General features: G+C 36.2%; 1 protein-coding gene across 1 annotated transcript in view; it reads right to left on the bottom strand.

Moving 5' to 3' along the window:
- Nucleotides 1-1576: 1576 nt before the first annotated feature.
- The window catches only part of LOC116715689 (inactive dipeptidyl peptidase 10), a 46644-nt gene continuing 27571 nt past the window's right edge, over nucleotides 1577-20649 (bottom strand). Inside the window, exons 8-25 of the mRNA XM_032556341.1 lie at nucleotides 19558-19678; nucleotides 18485-18639; nucleotides 17464-17561; nucleotides 17185-17308; nucleotides 15623-15664; nucleotides 15421-15525; nucleotides 13240-13331; nucleotides 10661-10708; nucleotides 9425-9543; nucleotides 8083-8130; nucleotides 7756-7854; nucleotides 7461-7527; nucleotides 7167-7361; nucleotides 7012-7066; nucleotides 6825-6924; nucleotides 6403-6461; nucleotides 3691-3763; nucleotides 1577-3610 (exon numbers count right to left, since the gene is read on the bottom strand). Of these exons, the coding sequence (XP_032412232.1) occupies nucleotides 3393-3610; nucleotides 3691-3763; nucleotides 6403-6461; nucleotides 6825-6924; nucleotides 7012-7066; nucleotides 7167-7361; nucleotides 7461-7527; nucleotides 7756-7854; nucleotides 8083-8130; nucleotides 9425-9543; nucleotides 10661-10708; nucleotides 13240-13331; nucleotides 15421-15525; nucleotides 15623-15664; nucleotides 17185-17308; nucleotides 17464-17561; nucleotides 18485-18639; nucleotides 19558-19678 (1818 nt within the window). The 3' untranslated portion in view covers nucleotides 1577-3392. The remainder of the gene's footprint in view (nucleotides 3611-3690; nucleotides 3764-6402; nucleotides 6462-6824; nucleotides 6925-7011; nucleotides 7067-7166; nucleotides 7362-7460; nucleotides 7528-7755; nucleotides 7855-8082; nucleotides 8131-9424; nucleotides 9544-10660; nucleotides 10709-13239; nucleotides 13332-15420; nucleotides 15526-15622; nucleotides 15665-17184; nucleotides 17309-17463; nucleotides 17562-18484; nucleotides 18640-19557; nucleotides 19679-20649) is intronic.

Consider the following 20649-nt stretch of genomic DNA (forward strand, 5'->3'; position numbering starts at 1 on the left):
GAAGAGTTAATTGCATGATATTGTTTTTCTCAATATTCATCCCATCAAATGGTTCAATGAGACTACAAGCATGAGGAACGATAAAGGAATATTTTTTACCGATTTGAGACCAAAATGTCCAGCTTTATTTTTGAGTGAAAATGTAGTTGCTGATGTTCTGGATTCATCTGAGTTCTTTTCAATTCGACAACATGCACTCCTGGTAGTTGGATCCCTTTTGAAAGTTTTGACATAAAGCCTGAACACTTTTTCCAAAGAAATAACTTAATCCTGCATTACACAATAAATGGTTAAAATGTCACAATGTATTAAAACAGAAATAATACTTTTAGATACAGTGCACAGACACATATACGTTCCTGTAACTTATACTCACTTTTGAACTGGAGCATGGTATAAATAGTCTGTTGCATTTCAGTTGCATACTCATTGTTATTCACACAATGCAAACAAAACCAGAGGACAAAATTTGTAAAATATATTTGGCACATTTAGAATGGTCTTTATCCTTAATGTAACACTGCATAATCTGGCAACACTGTAAAAAATCAAAAAGAAAATGCGTATCTCAATAAATTAGAATATATTTGAAAAGTTGATTTATTTCAGTTATTCAAATAAAAAAGTGAAACTCATACTTTGTATAAATTCATTATACACAGTGATTTATTTCAACATCTCATCTCTTGTTTATTTAGATAATTGTGGTTTACAGCTAATGCAAACCTCAAAACTATAACATGAGACCAGTAAAAAAATGGATTTTAAAACATGAATTTATGTAAAAATCATGTCATTGTCTATATAATCACATGTAACACAGATAACTTGACAGATGTCCAGTAGATTTTTATTAACTTCCTCCTCAAGGAATGTAAGTCACCAAAGGCCAATGCTAAACAAGGTGGCTGTTCACAGTGTTGTATCCAAGCATATTATTGGAAAATTGAGTGGAAGGAATAACTGTTCTAGAAAAAGAATGACTGGTGTCTATGACATGGCAACTATTGGTGTTAGTCCACAATGTTTAATGAAGTCCAGAGTCTGCAGTAAATCTGTGAGAGTTTCACTTTTAGAATTGAATCACTGAGATAACTTTACTTTTTGATGACATTCTGACATTCTTTACTTTTTGATGACAATCTAATCCATAGGGATGCAACCATCACTCTGACTGTAATCTGAGATCATGCAGGTTATGAACAGACCAGTGTCCTTCCTGACTATCAGCAGGCTAGCACCTAAGTACCAATTACGCTTTTTCTAAAGTTTTGGATTTACATTCATTTATCTAGTTACCATCCCAAATATTTAGTTTTGTGTTAGGATGTTTCTTTTATGCAGCCAGTTTCTACCTTCAACAGCACTCACTCAGCAGGTTTGGCACACTCTAAGCCAACTCTTCAAGAGTTATTGACTGGCAACTTTTAGATGCATATGAGTTCCAGTACTGAGACTCACTACTGGGCCTCTGCAGAACTTGATTTCACAGCCAGGAGGTAATTTAAAAGGGACTTATTCTGCTTCCTTTCAAAGTAAGATAGCTCATTTGTGCAAAAAATGTTCTTTACATTTTTTGCACAAAATTATTCTGAGATAGTGAGATTTCACCTGCTCAGTTCTGCCCATTTTGAGCTCCTTGCAAAATGTGCCGTTTTATGGCTCTGTCACTTTTATGCAAATTAACTGCTGCTGGCCACGCCCCAAATAATTAGACTTGGACTTTATACAAGTGAAAATGGCAACAAACAAATATGCAATCTTTAACAATAAAACTCTTGTCTTTTCCAGCAGCCATTGCACAGAGTATACAGGAGTAAAAACAGCTGACCAAAGGTTTTCATTGTCTAATAACGAAGTGGGTGGAGATCCCCTTTCGTTGCTAAGTAACAGGTCAGTGCCCATCAACTGTGATGTCATAATCATAAGATTTTTGAAACACCTTAGCTGTGTCCTAATTCAAGGTCTGTATCCTTCGAAGGATAGGTCTACGTAGACCGGGTCCTTCCACGGCCGTAAAATAAACTAAGACCGGAAGAGAAAAGCTGTACAGGTCTAGCCGTCACCAACGGTCCCCGCCCCCACCTCAGCGTAACTCATGTTGCCTAGCAACCGCGACAACGTGAAGCAGAGAGCGGCGAAGAAAAAAACAATGGAGCTGAAGTTTGTTTTTTAGTCATGTATTACTCCTTATTTCTGTATTATTCTTCACCTTTTATAGTAAAGACTGTTCCATAGTAAAAAAAGAAATCTGTTAGTTTGATTGGGGAAAGCTAGCAGGAGTTTTTGTAACAATGTGACGGGAGTCAGGCGTTCTCCTCCGGTATACAGAACCTGAAGCTCCCGGCCAGCTGGCAGCTGGCGCGGGGAGCTGGCTGTTAACGCAGCGGGAGCAGACATGTCCGAAAATGTCAGAGCAGGTTATGTTTTGGTGAACTGAGCAGATATTTGAGACTTACACACTTACATTGTCGCCTAAAAACGTTTTACAAAATCACGTTGTGTCATTTAAAGTGTAATTTAACAAAATAATTTGCCGCGCTTCACCGCCATTAATGCTCTGCCTGGACGCCCGGTTGGGACCCGCAATGAATTATGGGATATGGTGGGCCGTGAAGGATACACCGGACCCATCCTTCAAATCTGGGGAGAAGAAGGCCGCATTTGGAGGCCGCATGTGAAGGAGTCTTCGAATTCGGACAGGCCTTGTTGCCACGCTATGACGTAATCGGCCTACAAATCCGTCCTTCGAAGGATGCAGACCCTGAATTTGGACACAGCTCTTGTTTTTCAAATACCATAAAACGTTAGCTTATTGCAGGATTACGTTTGGATGTGTTTTTTTAGCTGTTTTAGAAGCAGTAGAGACCCAGATAAAAATCCAAAATGTGAATTTTGCATAAAAGGTCCCCTTTAACCATTTGATTGAGGATTGACGAAGCAAGAGTGCATCTAAAAGTTGAAGCACAGCGGATCTCAAAACCTGACCTACATAGAGACCTCATCTCTAAATTTTGAAAACAAAAACAAAAATCTTTGAAAAAAAAAAAAGGCTCAAAATACAATAATCAGCATCATGCAGCCGTTATGACATGCATGCTTTATAATCTTTGTAAACGTTTTGAGTCAGTGGCAGTCTCTTCCACATCGTCTCAGGTGAATTTTGTAAACTCTCTTCCTCAAAACATACAACAAAATGGCTGAACTAATTGTGCGCAACATCATGTCGTACAGTACAACAATTTTTCCAGAAGTTACAGGAGGTGATCTGATGCTTTTGGTCCCCACTGCTCTGCTCTAATTCCTGGTGACCTGACCCAATGAAATGCATAACCGGTGCATCCAGTCCTCATCATGAGTCCTTCCGGAGGAAGAGACGAAGGCCTCTGGGCTCAGTCATCTTCCTCGTCTTCTTCCTCTGGGGAATCTAGGAGGGCGCTGTGTTTCAGGCAGTTTTGGAGGTAGTTCACCAGAGTCCGCTGGAAATGTCTGACACTGCGGGGCTCTCTCAGGATGTGGCTCTCATCTGGGTACAGCTGCAGGGAGTAGTTGGCCTCCACCTTCACCAGGCGGCTTAGTAGCTCAGCACTGTGCTGAAAGTGGACCCTCGCTTCGTTTAGAAACACAGAAAACATTAATCAGATGTGAAATTATTCCAAAAGTTGATCATATAAACTAGTGGAAACTCACCATCTGCAGTTCCGTGCACAATGAGGAAGTTCTCCTCTTTTAGTTTGTTGACTTCTTCAAGGACAGATGCAGTCTGGGAAAACACATCATCATTACAGTGAAGTTTTATTTAGTTTAAAGGTGAAGTGCCGTATTTTCAACACTGTAGGGTGCACTGGATTATAAGGCACACTGTTACTGAGTGGTCTACTTTCGATTTCTTTTCATATATAAAGCGGCCCAGACTATAAGGCGCTTTAAGCGAAACAAAAGTCAGATAAGTCAGCCAGTCAGTCAAAGCACAGAACGTATTACTCCGCGACGGCCCTAACTAAAGTAGCTGTAATGTAACATACAGCTTTACAGAGTTACCGTATGTTACAGAGCACCATGTACCACACAAAATCGCTGAGATCAGTAAACACAGCCAGATTTTATCCATATTAATCACTAGAGGGCGCTGTTTTACTCCAGAACAATAAGATGCACCGGATTATAGAGCACACTGTCGTTTTTTGATTATAATTAAAGGCTTTTAAGTGCCCCTTATAGTCTAGGAAATACGGCATGTAACTTAAAAATTAGTAGTTGTTTTTTTTTTTACATATTTGTTGAAACTGTCACTGCTATGTTGTGAATGTATATTATGAGACAGATAATCTGTAAAAAATATTGAGCTCCTCTGCCTGCTCCCAGTGCTAATTACAAATAACCAATCAGAGCCAGTAGGAGGGTCTAAGTGCTGTCAATCACCCTCTGTGTGGTGTTGCTCATCCCTCTTCTCTCTCCTGTTGTGCCTGGCCACCAATGAAGGCAGACAAACGGTTTTCCTCTAATGCCGAGTTGTTTCTCCACCATCACCACATTGAGCAGAGAGTACAATTGGTTGATTGACAGCGCTAAGACCCTCCTCCTAACCCTGATTGGTTGTTTTTGGTCAGGAGCGATGTAACAATAGTAGCTGAGAGAGGAGATGGAGAAGATCGATCTTTTAGGAGAATATCTGTCTCATAACATACTGTCATGTTTTTAACAATTATTAAAAAACATGTTGTTTTTTTATGTAAACGTGACACACCAGATTTGTAGATCACAGATTTCAAAAACATTCTTGGTTTTCAGTAATCCCAGTCCGACTGATGTGATGGACAGGAACACCTGAGAAATGTCTCTTATGGTGAGATATTATAGGTGCATCTGAGCATTGTTGTTGTGTTTTCTGTTTAAACACGTATTGGTGGCCTGGCAGAGTCAATACAACATTAACAAGTAGTCTAAAATCTATTATTTCCTTGAAAAATATTTAATCAAATGCACCCAGTAGATGTTTTGCTCCCTTCACATGTGAGTGGTTTGTAATATTGCAGCAAAGTGGTTCTTTCATCCCGATTTGGGACGTCTACACTGTTTTGTGTGCACTTCTCTTGATGTAGTACATTCATTCAATCCAATATGTTGTCAGACTGAAAGAAAATACTGCGCACATCTGAGTTTTATAGACCGCAATTCAACCGTTCTGTAAGCTGAGGCCCCAAAGGAAGCAGTGGAATTGAATCAACTCCCTAAACAATCTAACTTTCATGAAAACAAGATGCATTACAGGTCGGTTTGTTGTATTAGATTGTTTTAGGTTTGTTTGGTTAATTTAAAATTGAGTATCTGTTGAATTATTTAATTTCCTTTAATTATAAAACTGAGGTGCTTTGCAAGAGTATCCAGAACTCTTAATCTCTCATTTTGTCACTTTGCCACCACAAACTATGTCGTAGTTTATTGGGATTTGATGAGACTGACGAACATAAAGTCACAAATAAGATTCTGGAAAGTGTGCGTAGGAAATCAGCTCCCAGCTAAAACTGTGCAGAACCATCTTTTGTTGCAATCTCAGCTCAAGTTTGTAGATTGCAGTCCGCAAATCGACAGACTGAAGCTTTTGGAAATCCTTTTGCAAAATGCATAACGCCTTCAAAGCAAATCAAGGAAGCTATGCCACAAATTCCCACTTAGATGTAAAGTACAGGATTTTGTTTGCAACATTTTAAGATTTAAATATAGATTGGTTTTCTTTCAAGATCACAATTTTCCAGTCATCTCTGACCAATTTTTAATGTCCCAAGAACAACATCCCCACATCATATCTCCTAAAAGATGCAATGTGGAGACATAATTCTTGACATAATTCAAGTTCAGACTTTGGTAATGCTCACAATTCAATTAGGCTAAAATGACTGAAATAAATGAATAAAATTATTTTAATAATGTGAACGGTGTGTTCAACTTCAAGTTCAGAATATTTTTCAATATAAAATATTTTCTATTCTGTCAAAATGGAGTTTGGTAACATTAGCATTAGCCACTGAGCTGCTTGTCTGATAAATTCTCATTCAAGTTTTTGTGGGCCTTCCTTTTCCCTAAAGTCAACTTAAGTTTATTTTTATAGTACATTTCAGCAACGAGGCAGTTAAAAGTGCTAAAAATCACAGAGTAAATAATTTATGAAACAAGCAGTAAACATTACTGCCATCATCAAAATCATCAAGTAAATACACATCAGATTTGTGGTGCATAAAAATTGAAACAGAATGCTGGTTCTGTACAGAGTTGGCTTCTGAAGGTGATTGATTGCACAAAATATATCACTTAATTAAATAGATTGAAATGACAACATAATAAATGTTGAAAGGGGTGTAAATACTTCTGCAAGCCAGTGGAGAACGAGTTTTATAACCTTACCGTATAAGCATGCTCCTCCTTTGCTGGAAACCCAAGATACCTTTCAGAAAAAGCTGCACCTAAGAAACAAAAAACATTTGATTTGATTTTTGTTATACGTTTATTTCATTGTTGAGGAAAAAATCTTAGTGTTTGTGTCAAGCCTGTCGCAATTAATTAATTATTTGCATCATAAATTAAAATAAATTGGATAATTTTGCTCGCAGAGGATTCAAAATCTATTCTGTTTTTAGTTTCTGTTGTGTTTGGTTTTTATTCCCAGTTTATTTATTGATATTTTATTTTTATTTTTTATGCCTTTATCAATATGTTAATCAAAAATGGTCTGAAATCAGCAATATTATAATTTATTGTACAAATTTCTGGGAGAATTTTCAGAAAAGTGTGTTACTGTGCCAGGCTTCGTTTGTGTCTGAACTCACTGTAAAGCCTGAAATCCGTTATTGGTGCTACAGCTGCAGCGCATTGAAAGAGGTTGTCGGTTGCAGCTAACATTTTGAGCGCTAAATAACCTCCAAGTGCCTGAAATTAGAAACAACAAAACAGAGTTAAAAAGTGCTGCAGCTTTACAAAATCTGACATTTCATAACTAACAAAAACTTTTATAACCTTTCCAAATAGGGCTATCCTCCGATTGTCAACGTAAGGAAGCTGCATTAACAACCTGTGGAAGAATGAAATTGGTTAGTTTAGTAGTTTTAAAGGAATTTAACACTTTAAAACTACTAAAATTCCTTTAGTAGTTTTAAAGGAATTTCACTGACTCTACAACTCCAAGATAGTCTTTGACTCTCAGCGAGCCGAGTTTCCGGGGGTCGACGGCGACGGTCTTCTGCCCACGGCCGACGCCGCTGCGGCCGTCCACCCAGGCCAAAGCTACGCCGTGCGTGCTGCAGAGGACCTGAGGCCAGCCGAGGGAAAACTCCTCCGTCACAGTCTGGCTGCCGGGCGTGCCGTCGCTGAACGTTACAAGAAACACCTTTGTATCGCTAAAAATATGTCATAAATCATAAAAGCAAGACAAATTTTCTCCTGCATGTTCAGCAGGCGACACTTACACAATAATGAGGAGCGGGAGCAGGTTGGCCTCGTACCCCTGAGGCAGAGTCAGCTTCAGGTGCAGATCTGCAGGAGGAAAATTTAGTCACAACAAGAATAATTTGGCTAAATAAGATCATAACGTGTCGAGGTTACAAAATGCTTCCACATTTGGCAAAAATATGGCTGTTAAATAAGCAGATTTAAACTCATGTAGGAAAATATTGTTTTTCTGAATTGTCTGTTGGTTTGCAGAAAAAAAGAAAAAGTTCATTATAAATAGTATAAAAGTTATAAAATGGCAGAACTTTTCACCATGGTTGTCTGCTTGGACTGTCCTGAACAGACTCTCAGGGAGCCTCTTGTCCTCCAGAGCTGCAGACAGCAGGTTGTTGTCCTCCAAGATGACATAACCTACACAGGACACGCAACCAAAACATACCAACTTGTCTTAGTTTCACTAAAAACACAAACACAGACACTACACATTACACTAATGCATTATATTGTTATATCAATGGTTATGGCTGCAGTTGGGAGTGACAGGCAGGTGGCGGTATTCACAAATAAATCCAGCATTCGGGTCTGTTTTCGAACAGCGCCCTCTACTGGCTGATATGTGAAACTGCATTTGACACTCACTGGAGGGGTCCTTCAGACTGTGAACCGTCACTTTAGGGATTCCTGGGCCTGAAACAAAATGAAAGAAAATGATGTAAAACTGAGGAGTGTGAAGTTATCCCATTTATCACAATTAAGTATTTATTTGAATTAACCAGCTCAGTTTCACATTCTTCTGGACTGGAGTATTTTTTTCAATATTTCAGGACAATATTTATGTTGAAATTTCACCCTAAGTGTACAGCATTTTTATTCTTTATTCTGTTTTTATATATATATATCTATATTCTATCATTCTGTGAGTCTATTTGCTTTTATTGCTTATCACTTTGCTGCTACAATAAATAAATATTTATATTCTCTTTAGGCTGCTTTGAAAGCAGGCAGTGGCTTCCTGGATTTGTTGAAATTGTGTTATGTTAGAGCCACAAACTTTATTTTACCGGCATTTGTTTTTATAATAACTCAAAGTCGTAGATAATTATGAAGAGGACAGAGATAAATTCAAAATCTGATCCAAATCTTAAGAGTGTGGTGTGCTTTTTTTAGTGCTGTATTTCGTTTGTGGTATGTCTCCACCTACTTTTTGAATCATGAAACAATTTTTTGAATGTTGTTCAAAAAGCTGTCAGAATACATGTTAAACAGGCTCTCAATAGGATTTAGATTTGGACTTTGACTGGACCATTCCACATTGGCTTTAGTAAAATAATTAAGAACCAACTAATGTTTTTATTAATTTACTTTTTTTATAGAAATTCCTTTAAAATCAAAGTATAAAATACATTATGTGGCACATTACATTAATGAAAGAAAAAAAGTTTTTAAATATAGATATTTTTGGTGGAATAATTGCAGTCAATTTCCACAAAAACATGTCTCTAAAAGAATTAGTAATATTTTTTTTGTAACGTTTTTTGTCAGTAGGTTTGGGAAGTGTTTTTTTCAGTATCAGCTCTATAGGGCAGAATTGTGCTCAAACATTAATTTTTGACTTTGATTTCAAGAGCTCACAGCGTACAGACATTTAGTACATGCAAAAAAACTTTACAGGAAAGAAAATAAATATTTTTATATCCTTTTCCACAAATATCAATGTCCCATAGAAGAAAATTCATTCACTAAAAACATTAATAAAGTGATCTTTAAGCACAAAAACAAATTTTCTCAACTATTTATCAAAAATTCATTCAATATTTGCAGCTCTAAACAATTTTTATTTAGCTGGACTGAGGGTAAAATTTATATTTGATCTTTTTTCAGATTTTTAATCATAAAAACATTTGCTTTTTATTTCAAAATTATCCTCTTTTTTGTGTTAATGTGTCACAAAACCCCAATGTACTGTTTGTGTGTGATTTACCCAGGCAGTAGAGGACGAAGTGGGTTCGATTTGGGCTGAAAACGGCTCTGAAGAATCCACATCCGTCAATGAGGCCACAGGAGATGCAATGACGCTGAAATGCTCCATTCAAATCCACACTTAAAGTAAAATAAAATAAAACAGGTTAAAGGCAGCATGTAGAGGGAAAGTTACAGAGTTTTTATTTGCTCCAAGAAATGGTTGGATTGTTTTTATAATACAAAATAAAACTGTCTTGTCACATATTGTGTCAAAATGAGATAATATGAAACGAATGACAAAATCATGTTAGTTTAACCAACTAACATGATGATTCATAATGTGAGTTTGGTTTTAAAGTTCAAATCTGATGTGATGTGAAAAAGTATTTGCCTCCTTACAGATTTTTCTCTATTTATTTTTTATTTTTTAATAAATTTATCCAAACCGAGTGTTAAAAAGTAATCACCCACTAAATCTTCTCTGTAGGGAAGATTTGGTCCATTCTACTTTGCAGAATAATTTAAATTCAGCAACGTTGGATGGGTTTTGAGCGTTATAAACCATCCAACCATCCTTGTTTAAGGGCAAGCCGCAATGTCTCAATCAGATTGGAGTCTGAACTTTGACTAGGCCACACTAAAACATAATTTTTTTGTTGTAGTTTTCAGCTGTTCAAAGTTGGACTCACTTGTATGCTTTCAAATTATTTCTATCCTGCATAACAAATTTATGCTTCAAGTTATCAGGGTGTTTCGGACAGATTTATTGACAATAATATGAAATTATAATTTGAATACGACTTTCTTTTTATTTGGTATCTTTCTCTGATGATATAAAACATTTAAATATGACAAAAAAGTTCAAACTAAACCAGAGGAAAACTTGAAATGGGGGTAAATACTTTTTTGCAGCACTATAGGAACTAATTCTCAAAGAAATTCATGAAAATGTTGGGAGTTTACACAGAATACATACTTATTGTAGAAACTGACAAATTGAAAACAAAACATTGCATGATTGCTGTTATTCTTCTGATTACTTATGTCAAATATGTTGACTTCATGACATATTTGATTAACACTGTATCATTTTTATAGAAAGGAAGAAGAAATTTAGTTTTCGAAACATATCAACCTGGATGTCCGTCATGTTCAAATGATGCAAAACTGAATTATGCATAATGAAAATACAACTTGTCTCTCTCTCTGTTTGATTTATAATTAAAGAAATTGTGACTCTTCAGAAGGGCTTTACCTGTAAAGGTGTCTGCTCTCTCTCGATTCTTCTGTGCTCAGAAAGTAGCTGAAAATGAGATCCAGATTTAAAAGTCAAGCAAAAATCACATATTTTCACATAATTATAAAACTCTTTTAGAATGGAGCAAATGCTAAAACTTCATTTCTCTAAGATGCATTTATCAACATTTTGTTTTATGATTCAATCTTAGGTTGAAATCTGTCCAATTAAGCATAGCCTTTTAAAAACAACTTTTCATAAAGTTAAAGTTAATAGAAAAGCATGGCTCTAGTCTAGTCTAAAGTAATTTGTGATTACTTTATAGACTTTTTATTTATTTCAACCAGATCGGTCAGTCTGGTTGAAATAAATAAAAACAGATAAAACAGAAATGAATCTGATTGAATTAAAACGGACAAATTAAACATCGGTCCATACAACATATAATTTAAAGTCTGTTTAAACAGCCAAGCTAAACCATGAATAAAAACATTTTGTTTTTATTTTGTTAATCCCAACAGATTTAGTTTTAATTTTCATCACTACAAACGCAGACACTGCTTTATCCTCTATCAATCAACTGTTAATCCCAATAAAATATATTGCAGGTTGTATCTGTGGAAAGGGCATGAGTACTTTTGCAAGACTAAACGTTTAAAAAAAGCTGCAAAACTTTTTACTTGCGTCACGGCTAAAACTTTTCGCCAAGGTTTTAATGTCAAACTTTCAGGTGTTCCAACTTCCTCCTTCGATCTGCATATAAATTATTCATGATCACAATCTATCGGCCCTCATTTGCATACTTCAGCGGTCTAATAAAGCCAGCTCTACACCACAGCGTTTTCTGCAAGAAGCAACAGAGTGGACTCGACTTCCATCGTCTGCGTGAGTGTAAGAAGAGTAATGAGTTGTTTAGAGGCAACAAGCAGCGACAGCATGAGAGCCGAGCTGCTGACGAGAGACGGCTACTTTAACAGCGGGCTTTTCCAAGCCCGGTCCGTCTGGGATTTATGCCCCCAGCAGGATAAAGGCAGGTTTAAGCAATAATCTGCTCGCCTCGTGTAATCCCCAAGTAATCCTTTGTCTTCTTTCCTGTCAGTGGTTTTAGTACTTCAGTCTAAATCAAAGAGAGTTCCTTTAGTTTGTCAGTTCAGATCAATACTACATGCTCAGATTAGAGAGGCAATAAGTTAGTCAATTTAAAATGATCTCTTGATTGAAATTAGTTTAATTTGATTAACTAATAACGTCTGCTTAGCTTTAGACCGTTTTTGGTGTTGTAGTTTGGCCGCCATCCAGCAGAGGGCGCCACTGGTCGTCCGACAGTCGAGCGAGATATAGTATTCAAGATGGCGGCGCTATACCAGATTGGGAAAGTAAAACAGTCCAAACATAGTCTGTTGTTTACAACAGTGAAATAATTTGGCTATTGTAGATAGAAAACAAAAAAGGAGGAGTAAATTGCTGCCAAAAATGTCAGAAATGTAAAAAAAAAAGTCAAGAAAATTCTGAAATTAATCTTAGAGATTTTCCAGTACAAAACAAAAAACACTTTTGAGTTTGAAAAGTCAAAAGCTTTCAACTTTTTGAAATTTTTGACTTTCAAAACTCAGAAATTTACATTTTGTTACTAGAAAATTTCTTAGATTGATCTAAAAAATTATTTTGGTTGAAATTTACTATCTTTTGTTTTCTTCTAGCCAATCTGTTGGAAAAAAGGTGGACATTTTCCAAAAGTTGAAAATGTGTGAATTTTCAAACTCCAAAATATTCTTGTTTCTGAAATTGATCTAAAAAATTCTGTGTTTTTTTTTTAATTTAATTTTGTTTTTTCTTTCTTTTCTACCTACAAAGATCCTAATACACCGTCGTAGGTGTGAGATGAAAAATGCACTTTATGCGGTTCTGTTCTGAAATCTAAACTCTGGACAAGCTCATTAAGTTATCAACTTAATAGCATTCATTCAGCCAAGCTGCATGGGGGAACAGCTTCAACTTTTAAACCAACAATTACTAATTTGCTATGAAGGCGATGATTTGATGACAGAAAAGCAGAGGGCATAACGCAGAAAAAAATCTATTAACAATATAATGAAAACACGAGGAGGAAAAAAACAAAAAAGTCCTCATTGATGTGTAATTTTAAGGCTCTATAAGTTTAATAATGTCAAAACCACAATTTTATGTTTATTCAGTCAGTATTTAACACAAAATATGTTCTAAAATTATCTAATTCTTTTTCTAAATTTGTATGAAATATAGCCCTTCACGTTATGAAAAGAGAGTTGGCCCTCTTGATACAAGCAAAACACTTTGGTTTTTAACAATATGGCCGCTTAATGATTAATTGTTAGTTGACCCATAAGATCAATCAACGTTAGATTACCTTATAAATCGATAACTTGCATCCCTAGTTCAGATTATTTAGTCATTTCTAACTACTTATATCAATTTAGAAGTCCAACTAAGTCAGTTTCTACTCTACTAGTTGAAGGATTTAGATTAAAATCTCTATTTAAAGCAAGATATAATCATTTCAGAGACTGCAACTTTTGTGTTCACAGAAAGGTTTCCCACTCAGTGTGGCTCCCACATACATCTTTCCAGCCTTCTCGTCTAAGGCGCAGAGCAAGGTGACATCCCAGCTCCCCGATGTCAAGAAGCGAGGGGGGACGGAGGGGATGGCAGGCTGCATTACACAGACACACAGAGATGAAGAGCAAAGCAGGAGTATTCACATACACAGAATAAAAATAGGAACAGCTGTAAAGCAAGGTTCTGTCAGAGCATGGCAGGAGGAACGGCATGGGTCGAAAATGTGAGATTCAATCAAACGACTGGTGGCTGTAGAGAGGATCCTGTTGGATATTTTTATTATGAAGGCAGAAATCACAATGAATGTGGGCCTCTGCAGAAATGGGAGAAACTTGTTGGCAAAAAAGAACTTATAAGTATATATATACAGCTCTGGGAAAAAATTAAGAGACCACTTAAAATATGCAGTTTCTCTGATTTTACCTTTTATAGGTTTATGCTTGAGTAAAATGAACATTGTTCTTTTATTCTATGAACTTCTGACAACATGTCTCCAAAATTCCAAGCAAAAATGTAAGTATTTATTTGCAGAAAATGAGAAATGGTCAAAATAAAAAGATTCAGGGCTTTCAGACCTCAAATAGTCCAAATAAAACAAGTTCATATTCATTTAGAAACAACAATACTAATGTTTTAGCTCAGGAAGAGTTCAGAAATCAATACTTGGTGGAATAATGGGGTTCAGAGCAATGGGCTCTTAAATTTTTCCAGAGCTGCATATAAAAAGAACATTAAAGCGGAACTGAAATTCATATCTTGAACATTTTTTACTTCCCTTTAGGTCTCTATTGCTTCTAAAAAAACCCAGCCCAAGCACTTAAAATTGATCCAGCAATTTTTTGGACATAAATGAATGTTTTTGGTATCAGGAAAATAAGCTGCTTCAAAATCCTTCAAAATATAACATCACAAATCATCAGCAACTCCAGCCAAAGCCCTGCTGGTTACTAGCAACCAGCATGTTTGGTCAGCCACTGTATGTGCTGTACAATGGCTGCTGGTAAAGACAAACGGTTTGTTGTTGATTTATCCACTTGCTGCATTCTTGTCGCTTGTGCAGGAGGCTCTACTAATGCTTTTTGAAGATGTTCGGTTTTATAATTGCGCATGTGTTAGCAGGCATTTTCATGCATGCTAATGTAAATGTTGAGTTGGGGGCGTGGCCAGCAGCAGCTTACTTTGATTTAAAGTGATAAGAGGCCATGAAAAAGCTCATTCTGGAAGGAGTCCAAAACTGAGCAGAATAAAATCTGATTGTCTAAGGATGATTTTGTGCAAAAATGTGATGAACATGTTTTTATATGGACCATAGACCTATTCCAATCTGTTCAAGGAAGCATAATAGGTCTCAGTATGCAAAATTTAAAAACTTTACAGGTATAAGAGCTAAATAAATAACAAATAACTTAATAAATTATGAATGTAACAACATATTTAACTGGATAACTTAAAGCAATTAAATTATTTTTGTCTAATCGTAATTTTTAGCTCTAGTATCTGACTTTTTACACCTAATCTCCAGTGCTTTCTTGCAGTAAACATGAAGCTGTTTTGGTTACAGGTTTTCAAACCACGCCTGCTTATATTTGCACTCTCTTATGATTAATGAGAGCATAACGTAACAAAAGCATTTAATTTTATTTTCCAGAATGCACAATAAGCCAGTTTCAGAAGCAGAATACCTAATCAGGAAAGCAGCCAAGTTTAAATGTGTGGGGAAGAATGTATTTCCATACAGCTTAAAGCTTTCCTGCATTATATTTTTTTAGTTAAAAATTATGGAAAAATGAACACCCAAAGCAATTTCATCAAATAAATAAATTGGATGGATATTTAAGACTTTTTAAAGCCCCCAAACTAAGATTAGCACATATAAGGCTTTTAGAAACCTTGGAGAAATTCTATAAAGTACAAAAACAAGGAAAATTGTATTTTCTTTACGTTTTAGGAATCAGATTAAAATTGTTTAGTAAATTAAATAAGGGAAAAAATCATACACATTCCATTTTATATGCTTACACACTTTTTCATTACATCTACAAACATAAAAACTAAAAACAAAGTAAACACTTCAGGACTGAATACATTGCATTCTAGAGCATAAAATAAGGCTTTACTGGTGTGAATTTTAAAAATCTCTACTTTTGTGAAAGTATAATAATGAAGGATGGAAAATGACTGACCTGAACTGTCAGACCAGCAATGTGGTGAAACTCTCCACGAGCGCCTTGCTTTGCTGGAAGTATCGTATAAAACACTGAGCCGTCTGACGTAAACAAAGGCAAGTCCTGTTGATAGAAGGTGAAAGGTTAAAGGAAACCCAGAAGTAATTAATTAGTAAAAAAACAAAGAAGGGAGATTTTCTGAATCACTAGAAGTACACACCTGTCGCTGGTTCTGCATCATGTCCATGGCCATTTTATGTTTCTATGGATTTCAGATGAAATAGAAACATTTTTGTCACTTATTTCTAACCATTTCGCCCCCCCAAAATTTAAGTTGCTAGTTAGAATAATCTTGTCAATAAATCAAACTCAGTTTAAATACAGTTTGTAATGCATAGAACAACATGCCATAGTCAGTTCTACGGTGTTTTGCTACATTTTGGTCAATCAATAAAAACAGCATTCTTCATGCAAATGCCTCCGATGACATCACATAAGGCATGTTTTTAACAAAAATCCTTCTTTTTTTTTTTTTACCCCCCAGGGGGTCTTTTGTGGGCTCTAGTGTCCCTTATGTGATAGTGGGCTGACAGGAAACAGGGAAGGAGAGGGGGGAAGACATGCGGCAAATGTCGTCGGGTCCGGGAGTCGAACCCGCGACAGCCGCGTCGAGGACTCAAGGCCTCCAAATACGGGTCGCGCTATGCCCTACGCCACCACGGCATGCCCCAAAAATCCTTCTTTAAAGGTAATTTACTCTTATAACATCTAAAAACACCAAAGTATTTCAAGATGAGTGCAATAATATCACTCCATTTCACAATAGGACCACAGCAGAGATTGGATGTGGAATCAATTTTCAAGTCTTGCTGCAGAATCTTAACTTGGTCAAAAACAACTAAACAGAGCCAGTAGGAAGGTCTTAGCGCTGTCAATCATACTCGTGTACACCCTGCTGAAAGTGCTAATGGCGAAGAAACAAATGACCATTCCAGAAAAACTGTGGCTATGCTAACTAGCTTTAGCATTTGTGGCATGCTATGTTGTGGTGAACCAGCTCAGTAACTGACAGCACAAAAACCCTCCTCCTGGCTCTGATTGGTTGTTCCTGACTGAGTGGCTGTATTTCTGTAGGTAGCACTGGGATAAGGAAGATTATTTGTCTTGTATTAATCTGTCATGATGGTCATTTGAGAAACTTTTGTGGTTTACCACAAGAAATCTCGATAAAACCCACAAAACTGCAGGCTGTGTTGATTGAGGTACCTCTTGTGATGTCATCGACCCAAAACCACACACAGCATTATTCATTGTTCTTTCTTTTGTACACTCCTCATAAGCTTTGTATTTTATAAACTCCTGCAGTAAAAATCCATTTTTTATTACCCAGCCGTGTTTTTATTGTTAGAGTAACTTTTGTTGGTGAAAAAAACCCAACAAAAAACACCAGTGGATGATATCTCTAAAGTAACTTTAAAAGAAAGTTCAATAAAATTCCGTTTAAATATACATCACTGTTATAGATGATTATACCCAGCCTTAGATGATAAAACTGCATGAATTTCTTCAATACGAAAGCGGTGAAGTTCAGCAAATCACTGAAAATTCTTCTCATGCAGCAAGCAACTTCAAATATTAATCCAGGCAGAACAAATCTGAGGGGTTCAGGAAATCAATCTCAACTCCCCAAACTGTGTAAATGAAGCAAAATTCTATTAAATCGCTATATTGCAGCAGAAAACCCTTCAGACTACTAATACAGAGAAAGCGACGGCTGCTCACCTCTGAGCATGCCCCCGTGGTGGCCTCGCACACGCAGAGCACTGATTGGTTCTGGGCACGGTTCAGCCAGCGAACCGCGAGCCGGGTGCTGCTGATCCAGCTCACCATGGAGATGTAGTTTTCCCTGAAGAGGTGATGCAGAAAATGATACGTGGAGGAAGAAAAAAAAATGATAAAGAGAAGAAGCAGTGACTGGGAGCAGTTTCTGGACAGCGTAATCATCCCTGACAGGTGCTGTCTGAATTCGTAGAGCTTTATTTTAAATTCTCAGAGATGTACCTGGACCTCAGGGAGTCGGGAGGCAGCATCTCCAGAGTGTGAGCTGGACCGTAAAGGTTCACTACAAACAGACTGACTGATGGGATACTGGAACCAGCCTGCAAGCACATGTAGAAAAATACAAATAAAAAACCCCCAAATGGATAACATATGAGTCTATAACTGTTTATTGATAATTATTGATTTGTTTTTTTGTTTTAAATAAGTGAAATACTGCCAAACAAGTGGGCCCGACCCTCTGTTTTATCCACAGTTTTCAATCCATCCCACAGTTTTTTTTATTTTTAAGCAGATAAGAGGCTCAGTAGCAAAACCTTAAACTACTGCTTGCAGTTACTCAACAGGTTGTTGCTAGGTAACCAAGGAGTGAGTGAGTTGCTAGGTAACCAGAGAGTGAGATAGTTAGTTGATTCCACCAATCTAGCTTAGAAAGTTCTGGATCAGAGTTCAGTGAATATTTTCTATATTGAATATTGTGTCAGATCTATGGATATTGATCACGTGTCTACTGCAATAAATGTCGTCATTGATTTATTGTCCAGCCCTACGTGAGCCAAAAATAAAAAAAATACTTGTGGGCCAAGAAAATAATTTGAAACATGTTTAAATCAAGCAAATAAAGTAGTAAAAAAATTTTTTATTTTTTTTTATTCTGCAGAAAAATCATAGATTGAACACTTAATAGGATTATTTTCACGTATTCAGTATTATAAAAAAGATTTTCTTTTAGCTTTTTATTTGTAAATATTTTTTAAATCAATAGATAATTTTCATTTCGGTTCACATTTTTGCAAACCTTAGTAGGTTTCTTCATAAAATCATAATACAAGATGCTGAAATTTGTGGCTTTTGACATGACAAAATCTGAAAAAACTCAGGAGGAAGGAGTACTTTACTTCAGCTGGCTAAAGAGCAGCGTTATGCTAATGCTGACGTTAGCATTGTGCTAAAAGCAATGTTACAGCCTCCACGTATCCCCAAGGAGCTGCTGGCGTGACTCATTTCAACACAGTATATTTACCTTTGGGTACGGAAAAATCATATTGGAAGGGTAGAGGCCTCCCAGGAAGTGAGGTATTTCCATCACAGGTGTCACGGAGTTGTTGATGCGGAGATATGCAAGCCGGGCACCGTCCATAGACCACCAGTGGGCAGCATATGTCAGAAGCACCTCCTCTGTATTTGGAGGAACACAAGTTTTGCAAAGAGTTAAGTAAAGTGGTTTTACTTGTAATCGTGATCAGCCTGATTCTTTAAATGGTCATACCTTTATAAGTTTTTTATTTTTGACTATATTTCAAATAAGTAACATTAACATACATAGAGGATATTTAACACAATGACAAATATCACAATGCGATAATAAAAATAAAGAATAACCACAGACTTGGCGTTAAGGTCTTGCAATCTACAAAGTAGAATAAATAAAGTAAATATCTATATGTAAATACATATATACATAAATAGGTAAAGTAAAAGAGTGCACTTTTTAACAAAAAGAAAATGAATACGTTTTCTATAAATTTTATAACAAAATTTAATATTATAATAGAAATTATATATAAATATATTTTTTATTTTATATAAATTATACATATATTAAATACATATAATTTAAAGTCATAAATTATATGTATTTAAAATACACTTAAATACTTATAATGAAGGGTTTGCTACAGCAAAAAGCTAATAAAAGTAAAAAATACAAGACATGGATTAGGAGATAAAGTAAAATTTCTGAAGAAGAGTTGATGTTTTTACAAGTTTCTGATTATTACAGTGAAGTTTTTCCAACAAAGGCAGCATACGTTTTTTAACTATTAAACGAGGGGATTTTTTTCTCTCCATTTCATCTTGTGAACATATTATTAAGGATATGATTATAATTAGATTTACAATATTTCATCTGAAGAAAACTTTGAATTGTTAAAGATGAGCAATATTAGCAAATTTAATAAATCAATGTTCTGTCCAATTTTTTTCTGTAAGACGTTTTTGCAAATCCGAACAAAATATTACAGTACGTTAACACTCCACAAATAGCCTCACGGTGGCTAAAAGAGCAGTTGTTGCTGACATTTGGAGACGTCGTACCTTCGTAGGTCCAGTCGGAGAGTCCGTTCAGCACCTTCTGGTCCTCGTCGGTGGACGTGAGACGCAGCGAGTCGCTCGTCACGCTGGGCTTGTAGTAGATGTCTCCGTCAAACACAAAGGCCTGGCAAATTGGGCACAAACAAAAGCTACATTCATTAAAAAAAAATAAAAAAAAATTCAGTGAAATCCGATATTTTTTCTGCCTGATTGTCCATACTGCTAATTAAATCTGACCGTGAAAGGTTTACGGCTCCAAAGCGATCCGCATGCGCAGAAGAAGGACGTTGACGTCACACAGCAGAGCACTGTTTACGGAAGTAATAATGGACGGAGCCGTTTATGGATCGACTTTAGAGTTTATTCAGCAATGGGAGTATCGTCGTTAGATCACAGCAAAAACAAATGGAGCTAATAAAAAAAAATAACAGCTAATAGTAATGGCGTTTTGAGAGAATTGACTGCAATTTCTGTAGGGGAGTATGTTTAGGTGTGTAGTCAAAGCCAAGAGTGGTGGGATTGCGCTTCACTAGCTGCCTCCGTTGACCGTAAAATTGCGCAAATTGAAAATATGGAAATAAATTTGCCAAATGGAATGACGCCAATTTCGAAAAAAACTCACGTTTTTTTTTAATAAAAACGTTTTTTCTTGGGATGAGCCTTTTTCAGTATCACAGGAGTCACATGATCAACACCCGGATGTTACTACTACCGGAGAAAAGGACGAAGAAGACGAAGTGTTAGGAGGATGATGGTTCGTTTTTTGTTTTTTTAAGACATTGCGCATCCGGCTCCAACAGATTTCTCACAGCATCTCACAGTTCATATAAAGTTATGTTTCATTAGAAAGTATTGAATCTCTTCTGTAAAATCGCAGGCTACAACTTCACCAAAATGCTGCACACGTAGCTTGTAGTTCCAATGCCTGAATAAATGATGAGGCTATCATCAAGGCTGTATTATGAATATATCTCATGTTCCTATTTACATCAAAGCTGCCATGAGTTTTAATGTTATATTGCGCGAACAAGCTTATTTTCATGTGATTTTAATTTAAATTCTTATTTAATGGAAACAACGCAATTACAAAATTGT

The sequence above is a fragment of the Xiphophorus hellerii genome, chromosome 1 (assembly GCF_003331165.1).
Source record: "Xiphophorus hellerii strain 12219 chromosome 1, Xiphophorus_hellerii-4.1, whole genome shotgun sequence".
NCBI classification, from domain to species: Eukaryota; Metazoa; Chordata; class Actinopteri; order Cyprinodontiformes; family Poeciliidae; genus Xiphophorus; species Xiphophorus hellerii.